This window comes from Lactuca saligna, chromosome 8 (genome assembly GCF_052625555.1).
Source record: "Lactuca saligna cultivar CGN05327 chromosome 8, ASM5262555v1, whole genome shotgun sequence".
In the NCBI taxonomy this organism is placed as follows: Eukaryota; Viridiplantae; Streptophyta; class Magnoliopsida; order Asterales; family Asteraceae; genus Lactuca; species Lactuca saligna.
Genome location: NC_136424.1, coordinates 108,256,398 through 108,279,327, shown reverse-complemented (window position 1 = coordinate 108,279,327; position 22,930 = coordinate 108,256,398). Strand labels below are relative to the sequence as shown.

The 22,930-nt window shown below is 36.1% G+C and overlaps 3 protein-coding genes across 4 annotated transcripts; all 3 read right to left on the bottom strand.

The window, feature by feature from the left end:
• Positions 1–381: 381 nt before the first annotated feature.
• LOC145008769 (transmembrane 9 superfamily member 9-like) lies at positions 382–3,529 on the bottom strand. 2 transcript variants are annotated; one of them, XM_078967383.1, is made up of 7 exons: positions 3,086–3,529; positions 2,552–2,716; positions 2,344–2,453; positions 2,180–2,279; positions 1,944–2,056; positions 1,699–1,849; positions 382–1,615 (listed from the first exon to the last, which is right to left on the bottom strand). In XM_078967383.1, exons 1-7 carry the CDS (start codon positions 3,188–3,190, stop codon positions 458–460), a joined length of 1,902 nt encoding a protein of 633 aa, XP_078823509.1. In that variant the 5' UTR covers positions 3,191–3,529; the 3' UTR covers positions 382–457. The 2 variants fall into 2 exon arrangements, with proteins under 2 accessions (XP_078823509.1, XP_078823508.1); XM_078967382.1 differs by having other exon boundaries at positions 2,165–2,279; positions 3,086–3,528.
• Positions 3,530–8,839: 5,310 nt separating this feature from the next.
• Positions 8,840–11,381, bottom strand: LOC145008770 (DNAse I-like superfamily protein). Its single transcript, XM_078967384.1, has 7 exons — positions 11,026–11,381; positions 10,817–10,858; positions 10,425–10,507; positions 10,226–10,327; positions 9,909–10,123; positions 9,517–9,611; positions 8,840–9,223 (listed from the first exon to the last, which is right to left on the bottom strand). Exons 1-7 carry the CDS (start codon positions 11,165–11,167, stop codon positions 8,952–8,954), a joined length of 951 nt encoding a protein of 316 aa, XP_078823510.1. The 5' UTR covers positions 11,168–11,381; the 3' UTR covers positions 8,840–8,951.
• A 1,629-nt stretch (positions 11,382–13,010) lies between these two features.
• On the bottom strand, positions 13,011–20,617 carry GN (sec7 domain-containing protein). The gene is made up of 4 exons (XM_078971141.1): positions 20,480–20,617; positions 17,545–18,350; positions 15,076–16,964; positions 13,011–14,999 (listed from the first exon to the last, which is right to left on the bottom strand). The coding sequence occupies exons 2-4, from the start codon at positions 18,283–18,285 to the stop codon at positions 13,319–13,321; spliced, it is 4,311 nt and encodes a 1,436-aa protein (XP_078827267.1). The 5' UTR covers positions 18,286–18,350; positions 20,480–20,617; the 3' UTR covers positions 13,011–13,318.
• Between the last annotated feature and the right edge of the window lie 2,313 nt (positions 20,618–22,930).

Here is a 22,930-nt window from a genome sequence, read left to right as displayed (position 1 = left end):
TAGTTGCCTAGATTAGTGAGATATGCTCTAGTATAAATTAAGGCCCTGTACTTCTTTATTCCTTACGAAATACAGATCACAATCTTCTTTAGAGATTCAGGGGTAATTGTTGGAATCCTAAGTCGTGTAGACCAAAACACTTGGAGACCAAGTAATTAGGAATATATGGCAAGTTGGTCATTAGTCCTAATACAATTCCACTTACATGACAGTATTTAGAATCTATAATTACAATGTCTAGATCGAGTTAATGATTTAGAGAGCAGATTGTAAACATCGGTTTTGAGTTAGTTTCCGATTAATCAACGAGTTGCATTCTTGTTTCTAAACTAGAATCCATTCCCTCTTACCAATTTAGATCTTTACGGAAAAGAAAAAGGCTTCATAATAATAATTCTATAAGTCCAAATATAATATATAATAATACAAGTACAACATAAAGCATTAAAGCTCAACACTAATCAATCTTAACCGAAGAGTAAATAACTCTTGTAAACCAAAAACAAGCAACAAAACCAATCGTACCCGTCAAAACAAAAAAACAATAAGACGCAATGAACATGTATCCAAAATACAAAATACCCGAAACACCCTTGGTAATATTAAGCTTCGTCAAAAAATACATAATCGAATATATAAAAAGATAAATACCCGACGAACCTGACGTCAGATACGACCTCCACCACCATTCATAATCTTCACTACACAGCTGGAAATAACACAGCACGATCGTCACCTCAGCACACGTCACCAACAAAATAATCAAAACAATAAAAAGAAAACCAAAAATATAATAAAATTGATGTAACCAGATCGAGGTCAAAATGAAAAAAAGCTCGATGAAAACAGCCCCAAATGGAAGAACACCACCAATTAGAATCGAAAAAGTGGATCTCGTATACCAGGGTTGTTCAGGGATTTGCCGGGGGATTTTATTCGTTTTCACCGGATTTTCGATCGCCGGTTTTCTGAAACCGATGTAACCGCCGGCGAACACCAGTGGCACGGAGATGCAAAACCATAAGAACACCAAAGCGAACATCGTGGAGAAGGGAACGGCGCCGGAGGATTTCTCCCCCCAAATTAGGGCGTTTAGGATGAAGAACATGACGAAGATGACTCCCGGGAACATAACACCGGTTTTGAGAGTGATTGTTTTCCAGTTTGATTTTTTGAATGATTTGTAGAGGCGAGTGGTGGCGTAGCCGCCGAAGACCGCCATGAGGACCCAGAGGAGGAGGAGGGCCGTCATGAGACCGCCGCGGTTTGAAGGTGAGAGGAACCCGAGGAGAGCGAAGATCATCGCGGCGAGAATCATACCGGAGAATTGAACTCCGCTTCCGACGTAGACGCAGAGGAGATCGGAGTTTACAGGTGGCCGGAAAACGTCTCCGTGGAGGAGCTTCCATCCGGTTTCTTGTTCGAATTTTGATTCTTCTTCTTGTTTGTTGTAATTAGAGATGTCGCGATAAAGTGTTCTTAACATGATCATGGCGACCATTCCCGATAAGAAAAGAACAATCATGAGGGAATTCACGATCGAAAACCAGTGGATTTGATCATCGGGCATTAGAAGATATGTGTCCCATCTTGATGCCCATTTAACATCACTCTCCTAGAAATCAATCGAATTTAACTTTTAAAATAAAAATCTTAAATTTGTGTTCATATCTCTGGGCTCTGTTCTTAAAATTTTACCTGGAATTCAACATCGTAAGTGAAGATGATCTCCTTTTTGTCTTCAATTTCTTGTGGTGGATCGACTCCGGCGACCAATTTTTTGGCATGAGGGTCGCAGGTTGTCAGGCGAGTATCATCACTCCATTCACCATCATACTGATGCTTAACACTGCACAAAAAAACACAAAAAAGTGTGTGGATAATAAATAATTAACCTCCAAAAAGTAAAATTTGATGAGAATTATATATAAATATCATATCACCTGAAAGGTTTAACTTCAAATCCTACAATTCTTGCATATTCGAATTCTGGATCTTTGTGAAACTTGACTGTGAATGTTAGATGGTTGTTGATTAAATACCTGTCTTCCTTCATCTACATGATGATAAATTTTAAGTCACAAGTCAGAGATGATACATATGATGATATGAAGTTGGAATTAATTAATTATTCAAGTTACTAAAAAAACAGTTGTTTACTCACTCCTGCATACCATACTTTGTGACCAACAAAATATCCATGATGATATTGGACATGAGAATCCTGTTCTTGTTCTGATTTTGTTATGGGAACAACCAGAGGTAGATTATCCAAGATCCTGTAAAAAAAGATTGAAAATTAACAAAATGTGATTAACATGTGTGATTTAACAAGAGTCTCACATGTTGACTTGATACTCATCGTCTATTTTTTGCTTGAATTCTCTGGATGTTCTTTCATTTGGTATTATGCGACACACAATATTGCACATTCGTGGAACTCGCATTTTGAACTGTAAAGGATAATTTGGGTAAGAACTAAGAGGTTTGCAGATATAAAGATAAGAAGAAGATGAATTGCATAATGATATATGGAAGAAGTTTTGGTTACCTCATAAGGGGAATTTTCTATGCGATCACCACGAAGAACTTCCCCTAAATTCTCTGCACTATCAACTATTTGTTGGGGACGACAATAAGGGATGGAATAGTAAAGATAAGGGAGTTGAGTTTTTGTGGAAGACAGTTTGTTTACTTTTACCTTCAGGATATCCCCCTGCGATATAGATTCAAAAACTAAGATGCTTAATGATAATAACAAGATCTCCATTTTTCAGCTATCAAGCATTAAAGCAAAATGCACTCAATTCGTGTGAAAGGATGATCGTGATTTCAGGACTCATGAAAATCGAGATCAGCAACAAAATACCATTGTGAAAACACTGATTTGAAAGTAATTGGAGCTGATCAGAGTGATTTACTCTTCAATAACTGAAATTATTACTTAATTTGAACGGAGAGATCTGATTAATGAAAACCTTAACGATGAAAAGAACAGAATCAATTGCAATCACCAGGTGTAATAAATAAAATTTTTAAAACTGGAAGGCGCGTATCTATGTAGGTATCAGAAAAGGTTACTTGCCTTGTAAAAATCCTGTGGAGCGACACCAGGGAGGTAGAAGGAGCATCCATGGATTGACAGAAGAAGAAAAACGCAGATCCGTAAGTGATGCGTTGTATCAGCCATGGAATCAACCGAACGATCTTATATCTCGTTGTTAAAATCCGTAAATCAATGCCTCCAATTCTCTCCTCCTGTATATGTGTGTATGCATATAAACCACGGCTTAATGTGTATGATTCTGTATGTAAATCTGTACGTATTCTCTCTGAGAATTTCGTTTTTGATGGCAAACCTAGATTCAGCATGATGACGAAGATGAGTGACATTTAACTACTAGTACTGGCACGTATTATTTTTCTTGGGAGGCAGGTTGTGATCGACGGTTTTGGATTTGTTTTGCGCCGGTGGCAGGTTGTGATCTACGGTTTTGGAGTCTTTCGATCTATCCCTCTTTAAACAAATATGAAATCTTCCCTCCTTTCAACAAAAAGAAAAGTTACAAAGCTTTGACTTCACATGTGTCGTTTCTAGAAATTTATTTTTCAACGGTGTAGATAAATACAAACGTTTTTGTCTTAACTTTTTTACTATTAGGCCATCCGGGCTAACCCACTTGGCTAGCATGAAGATTCTAACTTAATTATTAACTAGGAGGTTTTGGATTATTTGTCGTAAAAAAAAAATACATCATCCGTTATACTTATTACGAACCATTTTAATAATGAATGTAAACTCATCATGAGTCATGACATTCAACCATTAAAATGTCGGGATACCTATCCTTACATCTCTCTTATTTTTTTATTATTAAAATAAAAATATTCATATTTTAATTAATGAAAATGTAGATAGAGATATAGAAAGAGAAAAAAGTTCATTGGGTATGGTGGTTCGTCCTCCCCATCACAATTGATCACGATTTCTTTCCACCACTAGTCAGCACTAAAGATATGGGGTGGTGTTTCACAATAGTTGTGCATGGCCACATAGACCACGGATGTGTTCGTTGTAAGCATACCAGTAGGGCTTAAAGTATTTATATTAAATGATTTTCCGATTATCGTATTTTTTTTCGATATATCAAGTTATATTAATGTCATTTAATGCAAAACAATTTTATCTTATCATAATTTGGTTGCTATATTTTGATTTGATACTTTAATATATCTAACGATTTGATAGTTTGGTTTTATAGAGTTTTCAAGATAACAGTGAGATGTCTAGAACAGTGGCGGATCTAATCCGGAACTCAAGTGGGGTGCACTGTTGACCGTTGATCGTTCTATTGACCGCTGACTGTTGAGCAGTGTTGACCAACCTGTTGACCGATCTGATTCCATCCAATCTTTGGCAATGACAATAGAAGCATGGTAAATGAGCGGCTAGGTTTAAGGAAGATGAAAGAAGAGGGGTGATTTTGATGAAGATCGAAAAAGGAAAAGAAAAAAAAAAGTTGTTAAGCTTTTGAGCTTTCAAATGGGAGGTAAGTGTATGCAGATGAATTTTCAGTGGGACCATGAACTTGAAACTTTTTTTAATTTTTTTTACCTTTTTTTATGTATATAACTGGTGGGACCCATATTTAAGTGGGGTCCATGCACCCCACTAGTAATGTATTGGCTCCGCCACCGGATGTTTAGAGGTTGCAATGCCTCTTTTATTTCAATTATTCCCAAGGTTAGAGACAATTCCAATTTGAAAAAGACTATTAGTCCATTAGTCTATGTCTCGCCAAGATCATCTCCAAAGTTGTTGCAAACCGGCCAAAAAGAGTTACTTCTTGTTGGATAGTGGAAAATCCGGGTTAGGCTTTATGTTGTATTAATGCCGACCATGTATAATAGACAAAGTTACAAAGGAGTCCACTCTGAAAAATGAATAAAATGTATATCTATAATGAACACAGTCCTCGGTGTAAGGAGGGAGGTTCATGTATACTCAAAGTGTTTCTAGAGTCTAAAAAAATTAAAGTTAGCAGGCCCTTTGTAAACATATATGCCAAAATGGTGAACCCGAAGGAACATACATGTCCTATCACTAACACGTTAAAATGTGAATTTTTTTCTTTTTTTCAAATTGTTTGGTTCTTTGGTGCTGAATCCGATTAGAAGCTAAGTAAATGGCACTAACATTGTAATAAAGAGCAACCATCATACCATAGAGAGGATACGATACCTTGAGACCTAAGAAGAAGGTTAAGAATCCATGCATCTTCAGTAGCCACATTAGCTATCTCATGAGCTTATCTTCGATATTGGATCCGGAGAAAACATATTGGCGCTTGGAAGACCACAACATAAGGTTGTCACCTAAAAAGACACAAAACCCGAATATAACGATGTGTTCGAGAAAAACACACCCAGTTAGCATCTTAGCATAAGAATAAAAAACTACTGGATCGACAGTCGCCAAAAGAAGATGAAGACCATGCATCAAGGTGCCATGAAGATAACAAAGAATCGTTTTAGGAAAGGAAATGAGGTTCACGAGGATTTTGCATATGAAGGTAGATTTTTTGAACCACATAGGATATATTTGGACGAGTGAAAGTCAAATATTGCAGACCCCCTACGATCCTCAGTAGGTTTTTTATACGAACACACATTGACTTGGTCGTGCCTAGCTAGTTTATTAATTTGTTGATTTAGTCATTCCTTATTCTTAGTGGTAGTTGCATGATAGTAGTCCACGTAGTCTTGCATGCCTAAGGTCCATGACCATTTGTTTCCTAGTTTTTAGCAAAGTAATGCATATTTATATGAGTTGTAATCTGCATTTGTAGGATATATGAAAAACATAAAATTGTTTCACGTTTGTATTCTCGTTTTATTCTTTTTGAGACTGACCTCCTCGAATTGGTCATTATCAATTGGTGCTTTCATCATCATCTCAATGCCTCCAAAAACCGAGTCCGGCTCCACCTCCGATAACCCCAAGATGAACCCTGACAAACCCAATGCCGCCCTCAACGATCAACTACATGTTTTAATCCACCTCACCACCGCCACCAACAACCGCCTAGACACCATCACCACTCATCTTGTTTCACAATCCGACACCATGAACAACATTGTCAAACTCCTCACCACCAACAACAATAACCGGGCACTGGCTCCACCACCGCCTCCTCCGCCACCACCACGACCACCCAATCACCAACCACGACCACCCAAGATACAACTTCCCAACTTTGATGGCTCTAACCCACTCGATTGGATTTTCCAAGATGAGAATTACTTCACATACTATGCCATTCTTCCTCCTCAACGACTTTCTTTGTTTGTTTTCTATTTCACCGGTGATGCCTTGAGTTGGTATAAATATCTCGCCAACCATCACTTACTTGGGACGTGGCAGGAGTTTTCCCGAGCTCTAGAGCTCCGTTTCGGCCCCTCCACATATGAGAATCACCAGGCTACATTGTTTAAACTCCAACAAACCACAACTGTCTCGGCGTACCAATCGGAATTTGAGAAGCTTAGTAATCGGGTGACGGATCTTGGACCCGAAGCTTTGTTGAATTGCTTCCTATCTGGTCTTCGTGCAGACATCCAAAATGAGATCGCATTGCACCACCCCATGTCTCTCCATCAAGTATACGGTCTTGCCAAACTAGTTGCAGACAAGCTTCATCACCAATTTCAGTCTTCTAGTCTTATCCCCGACTCTCCACCAACGAACACACCTTTGTTGGCTGCCCCTCCTCCTACTACTCCACCACTTCCGATCAAGAAGTTGAGCCCCACTGAAATGCAAAAGCGTCGGGCTGAAGGCGTTTGTTACAATTGTCCAACCAAATATCAACCGGGCCACCAATGCAACCCACCAAAATTCCTTCTTCTTCAATCAGCGAACGAACCATCATGGCCTTACATGGCACAAAATGATTTTGGCCTTGAGGATAAGGCCCTTTTCAGGGAGGAAGTATTGATACGAACACACATTGACTTGGTCGTGCCTAGCTAGTTTATTAATTGGTTGATTTAGTCATTCCTTATTCTTAGTGGTAGTTGCATGATAGTAGTCCACGTAGTCATGCATGCCTAAGGTCCATGACCATTTGTTTCCTAGTTTTTAGCTAAGTAGTGCATATTTATATGAGTTGTAATCTGCATTAGTAGGATATATGAAAAACAGAAAATTGCTTCACGTGTGTATTCTAGTTTTATTCTTTTGGAGATTGGCCCCCTCGAATTGGTCATTATCAATTTACCTTTGGCGGAAAGTTTGGTTTCTATAGGATGTATTTCAGGGTAACACGTGCATATGTCAGTCCGTTTGAGAATTTCTTTGGTAAATGTCGTTTGGGTAGAAAAATTCATGTATGTTGATTTGCACGTGATTGAAGATCTCCTGCAAAAGGATCAACATTAGTGGAACCATTAGAGAGGAGAGAGTTATTCCCCCCCCCCGACCCACTGAACCCACTGCCACATCATTTTTTTCTCTTTTATTTGTTTTCATCTTCCCCAACCCACAACACACAGAAACATTATCTTTTTGAACTCACTCAACCCATTCAATTAAAAAAATACAAAACAATCAAGGTAAAATCTTAATTAGCAATAGAGTTACCGTCGGTACCACTCCCGCTTCAACGAGTTGTTTAATTGGTTTCACTAACCCACTTCATCATCTCTCTCTACGTTCTCTCTCTCTCTCTCATTTTCTCTTGTACCATGTTTTTTAAAATTTGTATCTTAGTTGTTTTGTATTTTTTTAATTGAGTGAGTTGAAAAAGATAGGATTTTCGTATGTTGTGGGTTGGAAGAGATGAAGAAAAAAAAGAGACAAAAATTGATGTGACTTTGGGTTCAATGGGTTGGGAGGGAATAACTCCCTTAAGCACCCTTACCATTGTTACAATTTTTTGCCCACTTATTTTTAGATTTCCCACGGTTTAAGGTAGTAGATTAGAGTGTCGAGTTGGAGGAGAGGGTGGGGGTATAGTAGTGTTGTGAATTTTCTTCATGTGCTTCAAGCAAAAGAAGCAGATACCTTGCTTCCAAGAATGATGAGAACAATTTAGTTTTGGTGATGTTGTGATAAGATATTAAAATGGCAGTAGTTGTCATTCGACTTCATTATCGGAGAGTCCACATCGAAAAGAGCATCAACTAGATTCTTAAAGAATGATATAAATCAATAATATTGGAAGCCCTTTACTTTACGTTGCAAAATTGATCTTGAAGTTGGAGCAGCATTGACATTTTTGTTTAAGAAATTCAAGCATAACCCAAAGCTCTCTAGTAATTAGCAGTGCAGTTGTCACTTGAAATAATCTACAGTCGATTCGGATCCCAAGTTGAGTAGAACCACGACCTAATCCTTGCGTCAATTGAGTCCCAATCTTGATCTTCATCTCATGATGGTTTTGATTTTCCTTTACACTTGTCTAAGGGTTTTTTTTATTTTTATTATTATTATTATTTTTTTTTTTGTCATAAACTAAAAGCCATTGTCGATATTGATTATTACTCATTAAATAGTAAATACTATGTCATATTAAACGTGATATTATTTGAAGCCTATTGACTACTTATTATTTTTTGAAAGGTTCAAGTAATTACATGTCAACAGAATGGAAATCTTATGTGAACATTGCCCAATTATCATTTTCTTTTCTGATTCCTACAAATTGCAAGTCTCATTTAGTTATCAATCACATAATATCTGTTGAATTATCAATCATATAATTACACTTTTATCCTACAACTTGTGTTCATCAATCAAATTTCAGGACAGAAAGAAGGTAAAAATGGAGTCGAGAAATTTCAATCAAATCCCACAAAATTTCCAAGAATTGCAAATAACATTTGGTATCAAGAAAGAAACATCAAGCAATGAAGCAAATAAGTTGAACAAATATAAACAAACAAAAAAATCAAGAAACCGGTGAAGTTGCATCTTCTTGGACAGGTGGCGGATCCATGAGTCTGACTGTTCTTGGAAGCATGAATTCAGCAAAGATTGGATAATGAGAAGACGGGTATTGACCATCAATATTATCATTCACAACTTCACATGAAACAGGCACCAATGATCTTCCCCTAAACAGGATCCAATCTACATGCAAATCTTGCGTTTGTCGATCCCAACACAAGCAAAGTGCACGAAAAATCAACTTAAAAAACTCAACAGCTCCTTGTTTGTTGCCTACAATATGAAGTTTGTACAGATTGAAGGGTAAGATGGTCATTTTCTCATATTCAAAGACTTCATTCGGTCCATACACAAAAGTCTTTGTGCGCACACAAACATACTCCTTGGGTTGACTTAGGTGTAGTTTCTTTTTAACTTAATGATTCTTTTTAACTTAATGATGACAGAAGGGTAAAATGGTCATTTGCTCATTTAATAGTAAAAAGAAAGAAAAAGGGGGCTTACACCCTTAGAAAAACAGTTGAGATTGATATAAATTATAAATTATAAAGAAAAATGTATGATACCTTTAAATCCATGAAACGTGCGTATAAGAGACACATTTTTTCTCAATCGGGCGTTAGGCCATGCATCTCTCATATCACCTACCACACCATGTTCTCTAAACAAAGGGGAAAATGTTAGTTCTTTGACTTCTTCAAGGTCAAACTAAAAAGCTAATATGGATTTTCTTAAATATTTGAAGGGTCAAAGGCAAGAAATAGTACTTTTGTTGATTTACTTATTATAGCTATCTATTTTCACTTTTTTATTGTACTTTGAAGAATCTACGTAGTTATAACAATGTCATCCAAATACAAACCAATTTTCACAGCTAAATTGGTAGATTCTTCCATTACATTACTCTACCCATTCCATTCCTTCATCATTCCATTCCTTTCTTATTCCATTCCATTACCTTGATCTCCCCAAAAGAAAGCGTCCTGTGGTGGACTCTTTTTGTGTATTAAAACCTCCACAATATACAACTGGCAAGCTAGGAGGTAATGAAGCAATATGCTGCCACGTCAGCAATGCACTTCGCCTACGAGCACGAGGGCTAATTTCGTCCATGTTTGTGTTCACTATTTGGAATGAAAAACCAGGTGGCTCTATTCCTTTCATTTGAAACGTGTAGAGATTTTTTTGTTAAAGAAACAAAAAAACATTTATTCAAATGTTTTTCAAAATTTAACCATACTTATTGTATTTATATTATATGCTTGAAAAGGATATTGCCCATGTGGCGATGGAAGGAGATTCACTCCCCCATGACATGCTTCCAGGAACAGAAGGGGATTCTGATAACCAAAATGTTCCTCCTTCTAATAACTCCACCTTTTATAAAATAAAATATGAGAGAAAAAAATTTAATTATTATAAACAAAAGTAGAGATATTAAGGAATTATGTGAAAGAAGTACACAAAGTATTACCTTTTCCTTGTCATAGAAAATGGTGCAATACTGATCTGAAACATCTTCGGATCCTTTTCTTGAAATCCCAAATTGCTCATACCCTTGGATGTTTAACAACAATTTATGAGGGCAAATTTGTAAAAAGTTAGGGCTTAATGGAAAAAGTGTCATTTCTCTGGCTTTCTCTATTAAGCAAACACCAAACTATCACAATCAATTTAGAAAAATCATAGTTAAAAGATTAGAGATTAAATTGATTAAAACTTTTAATCTTATAAATGGGGATTGATTGATTGATTTCAATTATATGCAAGCAAATCATATGTACAACCAAAACAGCAGAATTTAACAATTTATATAAATATCAAATTAAGATAAAACAGTAATCAAAATGTAACTGGAAGTATTACCTGGCAAGCATTGTTGAAGATACTCCAATTGAGACTTCACGCCTACGAATTCAAAAAGAAACAATTTCAAAAAACTCGTAGAAACAAACCCCATTTCGAAATCAAAAATCAATCAAGACCAACATAGTCAATCATATTTCAAAATCGAACGAATCAAGAACAGGTATTTTAAAGATCTGCAACATATATAAACAAACGAACGAGCTCACCTTGTTGAGTGCAGAGGATGATTGGAGAGTAACTAGTGATAACACTAACACACAAATCTTTCCTCTTTTCCCAACAATTTGAACTATCGTCTGGCTGATCTTCAAGAAGATTGAAGGTCATTACAGTGAGAGAAACACTCATTTTGCTATTTGATTGCGAGAAAACCTAATTTTCTACTCAAATCCAGATCTTTCATTCCCTTACATGCCGATTGATTAAAGTTGAAAGAACAACGATCGCGCAAGACGAAGATGAATGAGTAGTCTTTACGAAAGGTTTACGAGTCGTATATTGGTCAGAAGAATTCTTGATTGTGCAGTAGAAAGAAGATGCTACAGCTGGAGCTGAAATCAGTAACGTGTCGGGGTTTTTAATTTACCAAAATTCAAAAAAAAAAAAAAACAAATCCTTAAATTCTTTTACTGTGTGTATAGTAAATGAGAAACAGTTGGTTATAAATACAGTTGTTTCAGATATTGCATTAATAATTTAATATTGTTAATTGGTGATGAATATTTAAGAGTTCAGGTATGTTAGTTTAAATATTAAGTAGAGGTTATTTTGATATGTATATTATTTTTGTGAGTATAAGGTCACATGATTACTATAATAAGAGCAAATTACTATAGTGTCAAATTTTCTAAAACTAGGACCAAACGTGCAGATTGGTGTGTACTACAGGGACCAAAACTCTAATCTACTCTTATTATAATATTTGAATTATTAAATTACATTACATCATAATATAAAAATGTGATTGGTTGTAGTTTATTAAATATGAATGTGTAGTGCGTGCAGGATTAAAAGAAAGATCTCATAAAACCAAATAATTGAACCAAACTTGTTTGGAATAACTTGTGTTGGTTTTAGATTTTTAAAGATCGGACTTACTATATATTTAACTGCATCAAAATGTAAAAGAAATAAAATGATATAGAAACGACAGACAAATACTTGAATGAAACCTATTAGCATGGTAATATAAACAAATCATAAAATGCCATAATTTAATGATTGATTATAGCAGCACTTGGTTTAAAGTTCAAATACCAACAAAAAACAAGACTGAAGTTCCAAATAATTCATGCCATTGATAAAGACATCCAACATCTTAAAACTAGTTAAAAGCATCTTGATTAATGGACAATAAATACTCTTAAATATATTTATAACATTTTTTATTTAATTATTGGAAAAAATACTCTTAAATATATTTATTTTTTTATTTATTGAAATAGAATATAATCGCACCATGACCTAATGAACTCTTGAAACTTACATTTGTACTTAGACCATCTATAACTCATTTTTATTTTTATTTCAAAAATAAAATAAAATATAAAGTAAATAGTATTTCATTTTTAACCTTAGTTAATATTTTTATTTTATTTTTTAATTCAAAAAAATATATTCCTAAACTATTTCATTCTTCTAACTTACATAAATTATCACACACACCCCTTCTATTAATTTGGTTTTAACAAATATATAATCTATATTTTTTCATTACAATAATATTAAATAAATAAGATTATATTTATAACACATTTATAAGTTTTTGTAAAATACATTATTGTTTTTTAAAATTTTAATATGTATTTAACTTTTTATAAAAATTTGATGAACAAAAAATAAATTTTATATTTATAAATAATTAATATAATTTAATATATAACAAAATATTATAACTTACATTTAAATTATAATTAATATATAAAAATAAACTAGAAATATATAAATATATTAAAAAAAAAAAAAAAAAAAAAAAAAAAAAAAAAAAAACTAAAACCGACAATACAAAATTCATTCCAATTTATCATATTTGGTGTAATATTATTTATAGGGGAGGGTTGAAAATAATTAGAAAAAAAAAAAAAATGGTTTAGAGATGCTCTTAGGATTTTCTTCACATTAATTAATAAAATATTAATCAGGAAAGGATACACATACCCAAAAGAAGAAAAAAAAAAAAACATTATTCTCCTAACGAAAAATACAATTCATTACATATAATATAGTTTACACAAATTAGTATGCAACAACGGCACTAACAAGTAACAAACATCCCACATTCATTAACGAATCACGTTGTAAAACACATTCTTTACATTGTAAAATTCCAGTTTTTCCTGCCGTCATTTATCACAATTAACCGCCGACATAAACACCATCAATCTCCTTCCCAACCTTCACCCATTTCCAAACATCAAATCAACATCCCACTAAACCTAACAAAATTTACACCACTACAGACAAAACAGTCCAAAAACTCAAACCGTGACACCTAACATATCATCCACTTTCTTCTGTCCCGGTTCCATTTCCATTTCCATTTTCATCCGGGAAAACTTGCGATTGAATCAACGGCGCGATATTATTCACATGAAGCCACGTCAGCTCCCACAAGCTATCGCCACCTAGCGCGCTTCTTTGTGCCAACACCCCTTTGTTCTTCATAACAATCAAAGTGTTCTTCAAAAGCTCAGGGACTAATTCTTGAAGCTTTTCGTTCTTTTTACCTCTCACTTTAACTTTTAAATATTTTTCCATCCGACTAAGAACACCCAACCAAAGTTTACAAAAAGTCGTCACCTGTGAAAGTTCCGGAAGCATTTGCAAAAACACTTTCGAAAGAAGCTTCAAACCCAAAACCAGGGTTCCCTCCATGTTCCTAAAGTCTTTCTGAGAATGCCCTTGCGATATTTCCAATAGATCATCAAGCACCGTGAAAATCACCATGTCAAAACACTGTAACCAAACCCCGGGCTGGATGTTGACCTGGTCAACCCCAGTCAAACACATTTCTAAAGCAGTCAACGCATGGTTTCTCACTTCCTCCCTTTGATCCAAACAAACTTTCCTCAAACTTTGCACGAGTCTCAACCACATATCACCGATATCTTGACATGTTTTTGCAGAATCCGTCTCCCCCATTGCTTCTTGGGCCTCGTGGGCCCACTGGGTCAGACACACGATTGACCCCGACATGAGGTCGAGCGCGCGGACCGACCGGTCCGCATGTGCGACGCGTGACTCGGCAAACTGCCGAGCAGCGTCGACGCACGTTATGAAATTCGTAGGGATGAGGTTCGCCCCGTCGGACATTATAAAAAGGAGCGCGTCGAATCCGACCTCGGAAGCTTCCGGATGACGCGCGGTTATCGAGAGTAACGACGTAATCGTCCTCCACCCCATTTGCGACCGGATATGATTCGCGTTCGCCTTCACCAACCGACTCACCTCCTGCGTTATCTGCTCGCAGTATGCATCCGCCACACGTGCGTCGAGTTTCAAAACAAGTTGAAGCGAACGCAACAAATCGTCGGCTAAATTCTCCTTATAAGGCAAGAGCCGTTGACAAATTCTCAAGAGTCCAAAAACGGCTTTTTCGACTAACGCGCATGGCATGACAGTTGTTTGGACGATACCGGCGATATGTTCGTAAACCCACTGCCATAAAATTACGATTCTGTCCCTGTTGTTTAGCGTGATGGCGATGAGAAGCTCGAGGCAGAAGACGGCGGTGTCTTCGTCTTCGGGGGAGTTGTTGCCCTTTTGGGGGCGGCCGGCGGCCCAAATGAGGGCGCGTGCGAGGTGGAGTAAGGAATCGGATTGGAGGAATTTGCTTTCGGTGAAGATGCTGTCGATGTGACATTTTTGGATTGTTTGGAGGGTGCGTTGATGGGCTGCGAGTTGTTGTTCGGTGGGTTGGAGACGGGGTTCTTCTGTGTCGAGCGAGAGGAGTTGACTGAAGCGGCCCATGAGCCCAGATGAGCGCCGTGGGGTCCCGATCGATGGCATGTGGGATGAGGATAAGGAGTTTGTTAAGGGCTTTCCGTGGCCAGGTTCGGATGAGAGTTCCGAGTCATCTGCTGCATCGCTCGCAACTCGGGCTGGGAGAAGCCCGAGTTTGTGGAGTTTTAATATGCAATCCAGGATGTTCCTCCATCCCGCCCGTATGAAGTCTCCATACCTATTTATAGTCAAATAATTACATATTAGCAAAGATATAAGGAAATCGACAAAACCAAACACACCCTCATTCTTACCTGTTGGCGATGGTGAAAACTGTTATAGTTGCCATCCTAGCTTTTGCATCATCACCAAATGCTAAAACGGGTTCTTCAGCGGATGAAGGGTTCAAAAGAGTAGTAAACTTGCACAAAGAAACAACCAAATCATCCAAAACATCTTCTAAATGATGACACGCTGATATTTTAGCAACAGCCAAAAACCCATCAATACATGTCTGAAACACATCTTCCACCTCAGCATGATCAAACACCACAGAGATCGCAGCAATTGTGGGCCCCGACATAACCGCAAACATGTCCCGATCCAGATGGCTCCTCGAATCAGACAGAATAAAAGGTGCGGTTTTCTTTGATTTATGCATCAGATCGATCCAACGGCTAGGATTCATTTCAGGAAAAGCCGCACTTTGATCCGGAATCGTTCGTATCTCGTTTTTACAAATGGAATCGTAAAGCTCACATAAAAAGTCTCGTGGGAGATCGTTTCCACCGTTAATGTGACGATTATTTTTTATGAAATCGTCTTCTGTCATCTTTTTTTTAACTTGAACATTATGCTGATCTGTATTCAACATGATCAAAGAATACGACAACAAAAGAGCAGCATCTTTGTTAGCAAGAATCAGGGGGGACTGCTCGTAATATCTCTCGGAAAACGCTTCTAGAACTCTCTGGATCTTCTGAGATTCTCCCGGCAGCCTAAATGTTTCTAGAAACAATCTTAACGCGGTGTCAAGATTCATATCTTGAAAATCAAAAGTACCCGCAAACTCATGAAGAACCTGAACACAAAACTCATCATGATTCCCCAAAAAGTCCCCAACAAGATTCTTATCCAAACCCGCTGTATACCTAAAAAAACACGCCACGCTTTGTGGGTCCAGTTTGTCGGGTAACAAATGTGTCCCTTGAAGAAACTCCAACCCTTTCTTCGGGTCCCGGTTGAAATGATCCGCTCCAATCATCAACCTCTTTTTTATATATTTTCTCCTTCTAACAAACGGGACCCAATGTTCCGGATCGTTATAGTTCTCACATTTCACCATCCAAAAAGGCGTATACTCTTCGAGACAAACAGGGGTAAATTCGTAATTTACCGGGGCGTTGCTTATCCTCTCGGCCATTCCTTGGATGACCGCGATTAAACCGTCTAACGCGAGGATATGCATAGCAGACAACGGGCAATTCACCGGGAATGCTGATTTGGACAACAAACTGGCGAGATCTTCAAAGATATTACTACACGTGATATCACAGTCTAGATTGGCGTACATTTCCACCATGAAAGATTTCAGTCTACAAAAGTCAACAAGAGCCTCCATGGCTACCTCTTGTTGTTGATATGATGCTCCGTATTTACTCTGTGCGAGTCGAAGAATGACACACGAAAAGAATGCTTCGAGTTGGAGCTTCAACTCGGTTCTTAAATGGTGGTATAGGTTTAAGACAATGCTGCAAATCATGGAGAGGATTAGAGGGCTTGTTGAGAGGCCGAATTGCATTAGGTTGCGGAAGAGTTCGTCTTGGATTAAGGAGAGGAGGCGGGGGTGGCGGCTGATGGCGGTGCCGCCCAGTTCGATGGCGGAGTTGATTAAAGATAAGGCGAATAGAGGGACGTCTTCATCGAATGAGATTGTGTTGGCGCGTGGACCGATTGCCATGTGTTCGACTACGTTTAGTAATGAACATAAGAAATGGAAGATTTCCACCATGCATGGGACCCCGTATGGCTCTGTCATTAGGTTTAGATCGTAAGGAACTGTGTCTTTTCCGTTTCCGGGGACCACTATGTTTTCATCCATTCCGGGAACAGATGATTGAGAGTCAAGTTCGGAATTGGAATTGGAATTACCATTTTCCATTTGTTTGGCCCCGAAAGTGTAATCAACAGGAATCCCACTCACCTGCAGTTGTAATCAGTTTTCAGAAACTAGAAGGTATGTATGTTTGGTTGGATGGAATCGGAATTGAATGAGTTGTTACATTCTATGATCATGTTTAGTTGGGGTCTGAGAATGGAATGAATTTTTATATGAATTATGTATATTATGCGTAAGTACAATGTGTGATTTCAATTATACTCAAGAGTCAAGACATTATTTTAGCTTATCACAAAATAACCACCTATTTCACAAGATAACTTTTTTGCAAATTGCTTTATCAGTGATCCCAACTAAATAATAATGAAAATGGAATTATTTTCACACACACACAAAAAAAAGGTATTTTGCAAGATATGTGGCCATTTTGTGATAAAGGTTGAAAAGTTGATCATTTGGTGATATTACTTATCCATTTTTGGTTATTTTGGTGATAATACTTATTAGTTTTTTTTTTTTTTTAAATTGGATTTTAAACTAAAGTTTTTAAAGGAATCACTGGTCAATTCCATTCCATTCCTTGGCCAATTACATCATACGAAACACTATCCAATACAAAATCATAGAGAAAAAAGGAGAAGTAGCCAATCAGAAAAATGCATACCTCTTGTTTATCAATGTTGTTTCCATTAAAATACACGTTTTCCGAATTCCCAACATCCGGAAGATGAGAAAAGATACACCTCACAAGTTCATGCATCGTGTAACGTGCCATTCTCTGCAACAACTCCCCTTTGGACCCCGCTTGATGCACAACACGAAAACACGTGTTGACAATAGTACAAACATGTTGATTACTCAACATAACCGAAGCTTTACTCTTCATACACGCAAGCAAAACCTGCAAAATCTTCATAAGCACAACCTCTTCAGAAGCCGGATCAGTCACCTCAAACCTACAACTAGTCACAGCATCAACCACCAAATGCATGGCATCTTCAACATTCACAGTGTTGAGATCAAGAACATCGAGTGTGAGGATCTTGTAGAGCGATGACAAGGCGACACCTGTGATTGGAGCTCCGGTTTCATCCGACCTGATTACATCAAGAAAGGGTTGGAGGTAGACTGTGGGGTTGACTGTGTGCCATGCATGTTGATATGAGAAGATTTGTCTGCGGAGGGATTTGAGAGATTGGATGAGGGAGTGTTCTAATTGGTCATCTCCTGACATGTATCTGCCTCCCCATCTTACGTTTCTTCTCATCACTGCTAAAACAGCACCTATTTCTGTGTTGATCATGCATCCTAAAGCTGCTTTGTCTTTTTCTGAGATTGTGGTTTCGAATTCTTCGGGTTCTTCTTCGATTGATTTGATCCCGGGTTGTAGTTTTAATCTCCCCATTTCCGAATTGGAATTGGAATTGGAGTGATCTTTATACAGAGATGATGAATCCCAACCTTCAAAACCTGTAAAGTTTGATTCGAGTATCAGTTTCTATTCCTCTTTTGGTATGGTAAAGGGTATTTTTGGGATTTGGGAAATGATTCAATATTTGTGTAGATAAAGACAATCATTGTAGCTTTCATGGGAGTGGAAAAGTAAGGGAAGAAAAGTAAATAATAACTAGCAATTTTGCTTGTTACATGTGTAGTTGAGATTATAAACTAAAGGGGGTGAGCGATTAATAATCTTGTACTTGGTGGACTACTAAATTAAATATTGACTCCACTTAAAGTTACTAATCAGCAATCATATTGTGAGTAGATATATATATATATATATTACATTTGTATTATTTTTTGTAGAATTTAAACAGTGATTTCTAACAGTTGTTAAAGAAACGGTCATTTGTTGTTAACCATCAGTTCTAAACAGAAGAGTAAAATGGTCATTTACTCAGATTCAGACAGTTCACTCAGTACAAAAAAGGAATGGTATACACACATAACATCACTTTATCCATACAGACATCATTACATATTCAACCACTTTATCCGTAATTATCCATATAAGACTTAATGGCAAGAAAAAGAAAAAAAAAAAAAAAAAAAAAAAACAGACAGGCCCTTACTTCATTGGCATTTATTTTTTCCTTCAAGTTTGTTGTCATTTTCCAAAGATTTGTTAAACATCATTGATCCAAATAATATGTCCTCCAGACAGCACTTAATGGGAAAAGAAAAAGAAACAGGGCCACTTAATCACTTATATGACAAGATAATTCAATGTTGAAGGATTTGGACTTCACTAGCTTAACTGTTGACCTCTTAATATAACTCATACCAACAAGCTGTTCTTTTTACCATGTTGTAATCAGTTTTAGTATACTTTTACTAATGGGTTGAGTTGTAGTTTGCAATCTTTTTATGTTACAAGTAGTGTCAAGAGTTCAAGTGTCAAATATGTAAAATATTGTATCAAGACTTCCAAACATGCAAACAACTAGATCAAAAAAGGTTTGGAGCCTTGGACTAACTTCAATAATAGAATACATTACAAGTTGTAACTGCAAGGACCTAATACTGCAAATTTGCTCTAGAAAAGGATCGAGCTACTTGAAATAACTTCCTTCCAAAACTGAATCTTGCTATCTATATTGATATCAGGTAATCAGATCACATATTTACATCACAATTTAGGTGATATAATGTTAATTCCCCCTTTAAAAAGGAAATAAACCTATATCTATCATAGAATGTGATGTAATTTGCATTAACTGTTTACAACATAATCCAAAGAAGGTATCAATTTCAGATCACTAGGATGCATAGCGAAAGGAAGGTGTTTGTAAGTCTTAACATATGTAGCTACTTGCTTTATTAATCACTCAGGTCACTTTGATGTTTCAGTGCTTTTCAGTCTACAAAGTTGCTACTTGGCACTTGCTACCTAATTCCTACTATGCCAATGGAACACCCTTCTTATTTTAATTGTATGTTTTCTTCTTAATGTCCTTTGTTAATCCTGGATAACATACCAAGCAGATGTGCCAGAGATATATACATTACTGCTACAATAATTTAGCTAGATTTTCAGCCAGTTTCTTTTTCTTCCCCACAAAAATATGCAAAATTGACATGAACTTGTGATAAGTTTAGATGCAGTAACTTTCTACTTGTTGTGCTTATCACAAAATCCAATAAGTTACCAATTATTTCTAGGAACATTTAAATTGCACATTTATTTTGAAGTTCAAAACAATTCCCTAGATCCCAAAGCTTGATAGTTCCTTTCCCTGGAACAAGGGAATAGCATGTAACAACCAACACATTCCAGTACTTTAGATCTAGCCCAAGAGACAGCGATCACTTAACTAACTTAATTCAACAAAGTATCTTTGCAACACGATCATATTCCTCTACTCCCATATGTCATTCTAAATTCCTTGGATCACTACTATTACGCCCACAAACCCTAACCTCTTGACTGCACTCGAAAATCGAAGAACAATCGACACAAATCCCAACAAATTTGGCTCAGATTAAACACGAACCCTATTTTTGTAAAAGTCACTGAACGAACAATGATTTTGTGAGTTCCTGAAATGTAGAGATAAATTTGAAAAAGAAAAGAGTGTTGACAGAGGGATTAGCACCTTAATGGAGGTTGCTTGAACGGAGATCCGGTGTCCGGTGGCCGTTGGTCGTGGGTCTCCGTCTGTTTGGGCGTTGGTGTCAGGAGTCAGAAGGTGAGACTTGAATAGTTGAATGGGAGTGAAAATGGAAAATGCGGCTTTTATGGTTTATGGAAAAATCGGCATGTAATTTCATCAAATACAACGCAATTTCTTCTTAAGTATCAAATTTAAAAATAATAAATAAATAAATGTTACTTTTAATATATAAATTGTTTTTACAAGAAAGATGAATCTCTGATAAATAAAGATTTTTGTCAAATGTTTTCTTTTCTTTCGTTTTACCATATGGTCTTTTTTTTGTTTTTTTATTTTTTATTTGTTATTTTTTGAATTTTTCATTTTTACATTAAATTTTTAAAATTTATAGTTATATATATATAGAAGGTTCTCATTCTATTATCATTTTATTTACTTTATAAAATGTTTAATGTTTACATATTGATATTAAATTTTTTATTCTTAATAAACTCATTAATATTAAACTTTTTATTTTTAATAAACTCATTAAGTACACAAGTATCACACTTAATTTAATATAAAGACGGTTTTCCAATTTAATTAGAAGAATTGATGTTTGGTGATATGCGACGAGCAAATTATGTAAAATAACTATTTGCTAAACTATATAATCCACCAAATTGTTTATTTAAGAGGTAATATTTTATTATAATAATATATATTTTTAATCGTATTACATTAATTATTTACTGATAGAATAAATTTTAAACAATTTGATTTGATCCGACATATAAAAAATTACCATTTTAGATACATTGCCCATCCTATGCTCACAATCGACCATTGTTAATATTTTGCAGTCTTAATTTGACTTGAATTGAAGATTCAAAAAGGAAATCAATAGAAAGATAAAGCTCAATGTTCTATCTTGAATGAAATAAAATAATACATCAGTAGCCTCAACTTTATATACATAAAAAGAATGAAAACATAATATCTCAAAATAACGATCAAGCTAAGGGCATTTCTCCTTATTGGTTTTTTTGAAAATGAAAAAATTTCTGGATTTAATTCTTGGATTTTTGGAAAAACCATTTTTTAAACTAAAAAGTTAGTGTTTGCTAAACATTTTTTTACTTTATTGGTTTTTTGAAAAGCCAATAAGTTAATAAATCATTTTAAAAAAAGATTTCAAAAATCCTCTTCCCACAAACTTCTTAGATTCTTCAAGACTCTCTTGGTTCGAGTATAGATCCAGTGTTTTTAATAGTACGGGCCCAATACTACCTCTCACATCTATCCATACTTTCCTCATGAATCCTCTAAGTCATCTACTCCAACTGATGCACCGAAAAATTCACTAAACTGCATCACAATACCTACTGAAGCACTTCCTAGGCTCTCTTAGGTTCCCGACTTCACCCTGCCATCAGCTGTTGAAGAACTCCCCATAATGTCAATCACCCACCACATGAATACTTTCATATTCGCTTAGTAGCTAACTCCCATTACCTAGGAGTTCCATAAAGCACGAAGCAAGCAACATTCGTGCAGTAACACTCTAATCTATAGAGCGATCATAGGGCATTCAACCCACATACCACAACTCATGCTAAAAAATTCCACCCTCATTGTCGGATGCCTTATGCATGCAAATTATACATAGAACATGATCAAACAAACTATTGAATAATAGACTCTACCCTAGGTCCATAACCATACAAGAATATGAAATAAGGCCAAATTAATTATTCTATAGCTATAAGATCCTAACCGTCTACAGTTTTTAAAGCATACACTTAGCACGGTTACTGATACCAATAGATATTTACATTACAACATAGCATCCAATACTCCCAAGACTACAAATCATCACACAAATCAAGCCAATCTATCCCGGACTAATCAAATCTAGCATGCAAGGCCACCAACTTATACAATAGACATACAAGATATCTTTCCTAGCATTCTATTATGCATAAACTAAGCATATTCTTAGCCCTAACTAGCATGCGATTCACAAATTCATAAATCAAATCATATCAAATAACATGTATGGGTATTTTGGGAGAAACTTACTTAAGCTCGGCTAATTGCATGTACCACATCCTTTTCTTATCTTAGGAATTTCCTTTCTTAAAAAAATATATATACTTTTCTTTTTAAAACTTCACTAAACACTTAGTTTGAGTTTAGACACATCCGAGAGTATGTCTGAATCCCTCAAACCAAGGCTCTGATACCAACTTGTAACATCCCAAAAATCATGACATAAAAAAATTGTTTTTAGATTAATAAATTGTTAATGCATAGCTTTCCCAAAAAACCAAGGTAACTGAGTCTTAGCAAAACATCGTTAAATCATGGTATTTCACAAAATGCAGAAACATGGGATGTGTATTTTGCAATCATCACAAGCCCTCTCATTTGAAAACCGAAGTACCTGAAACA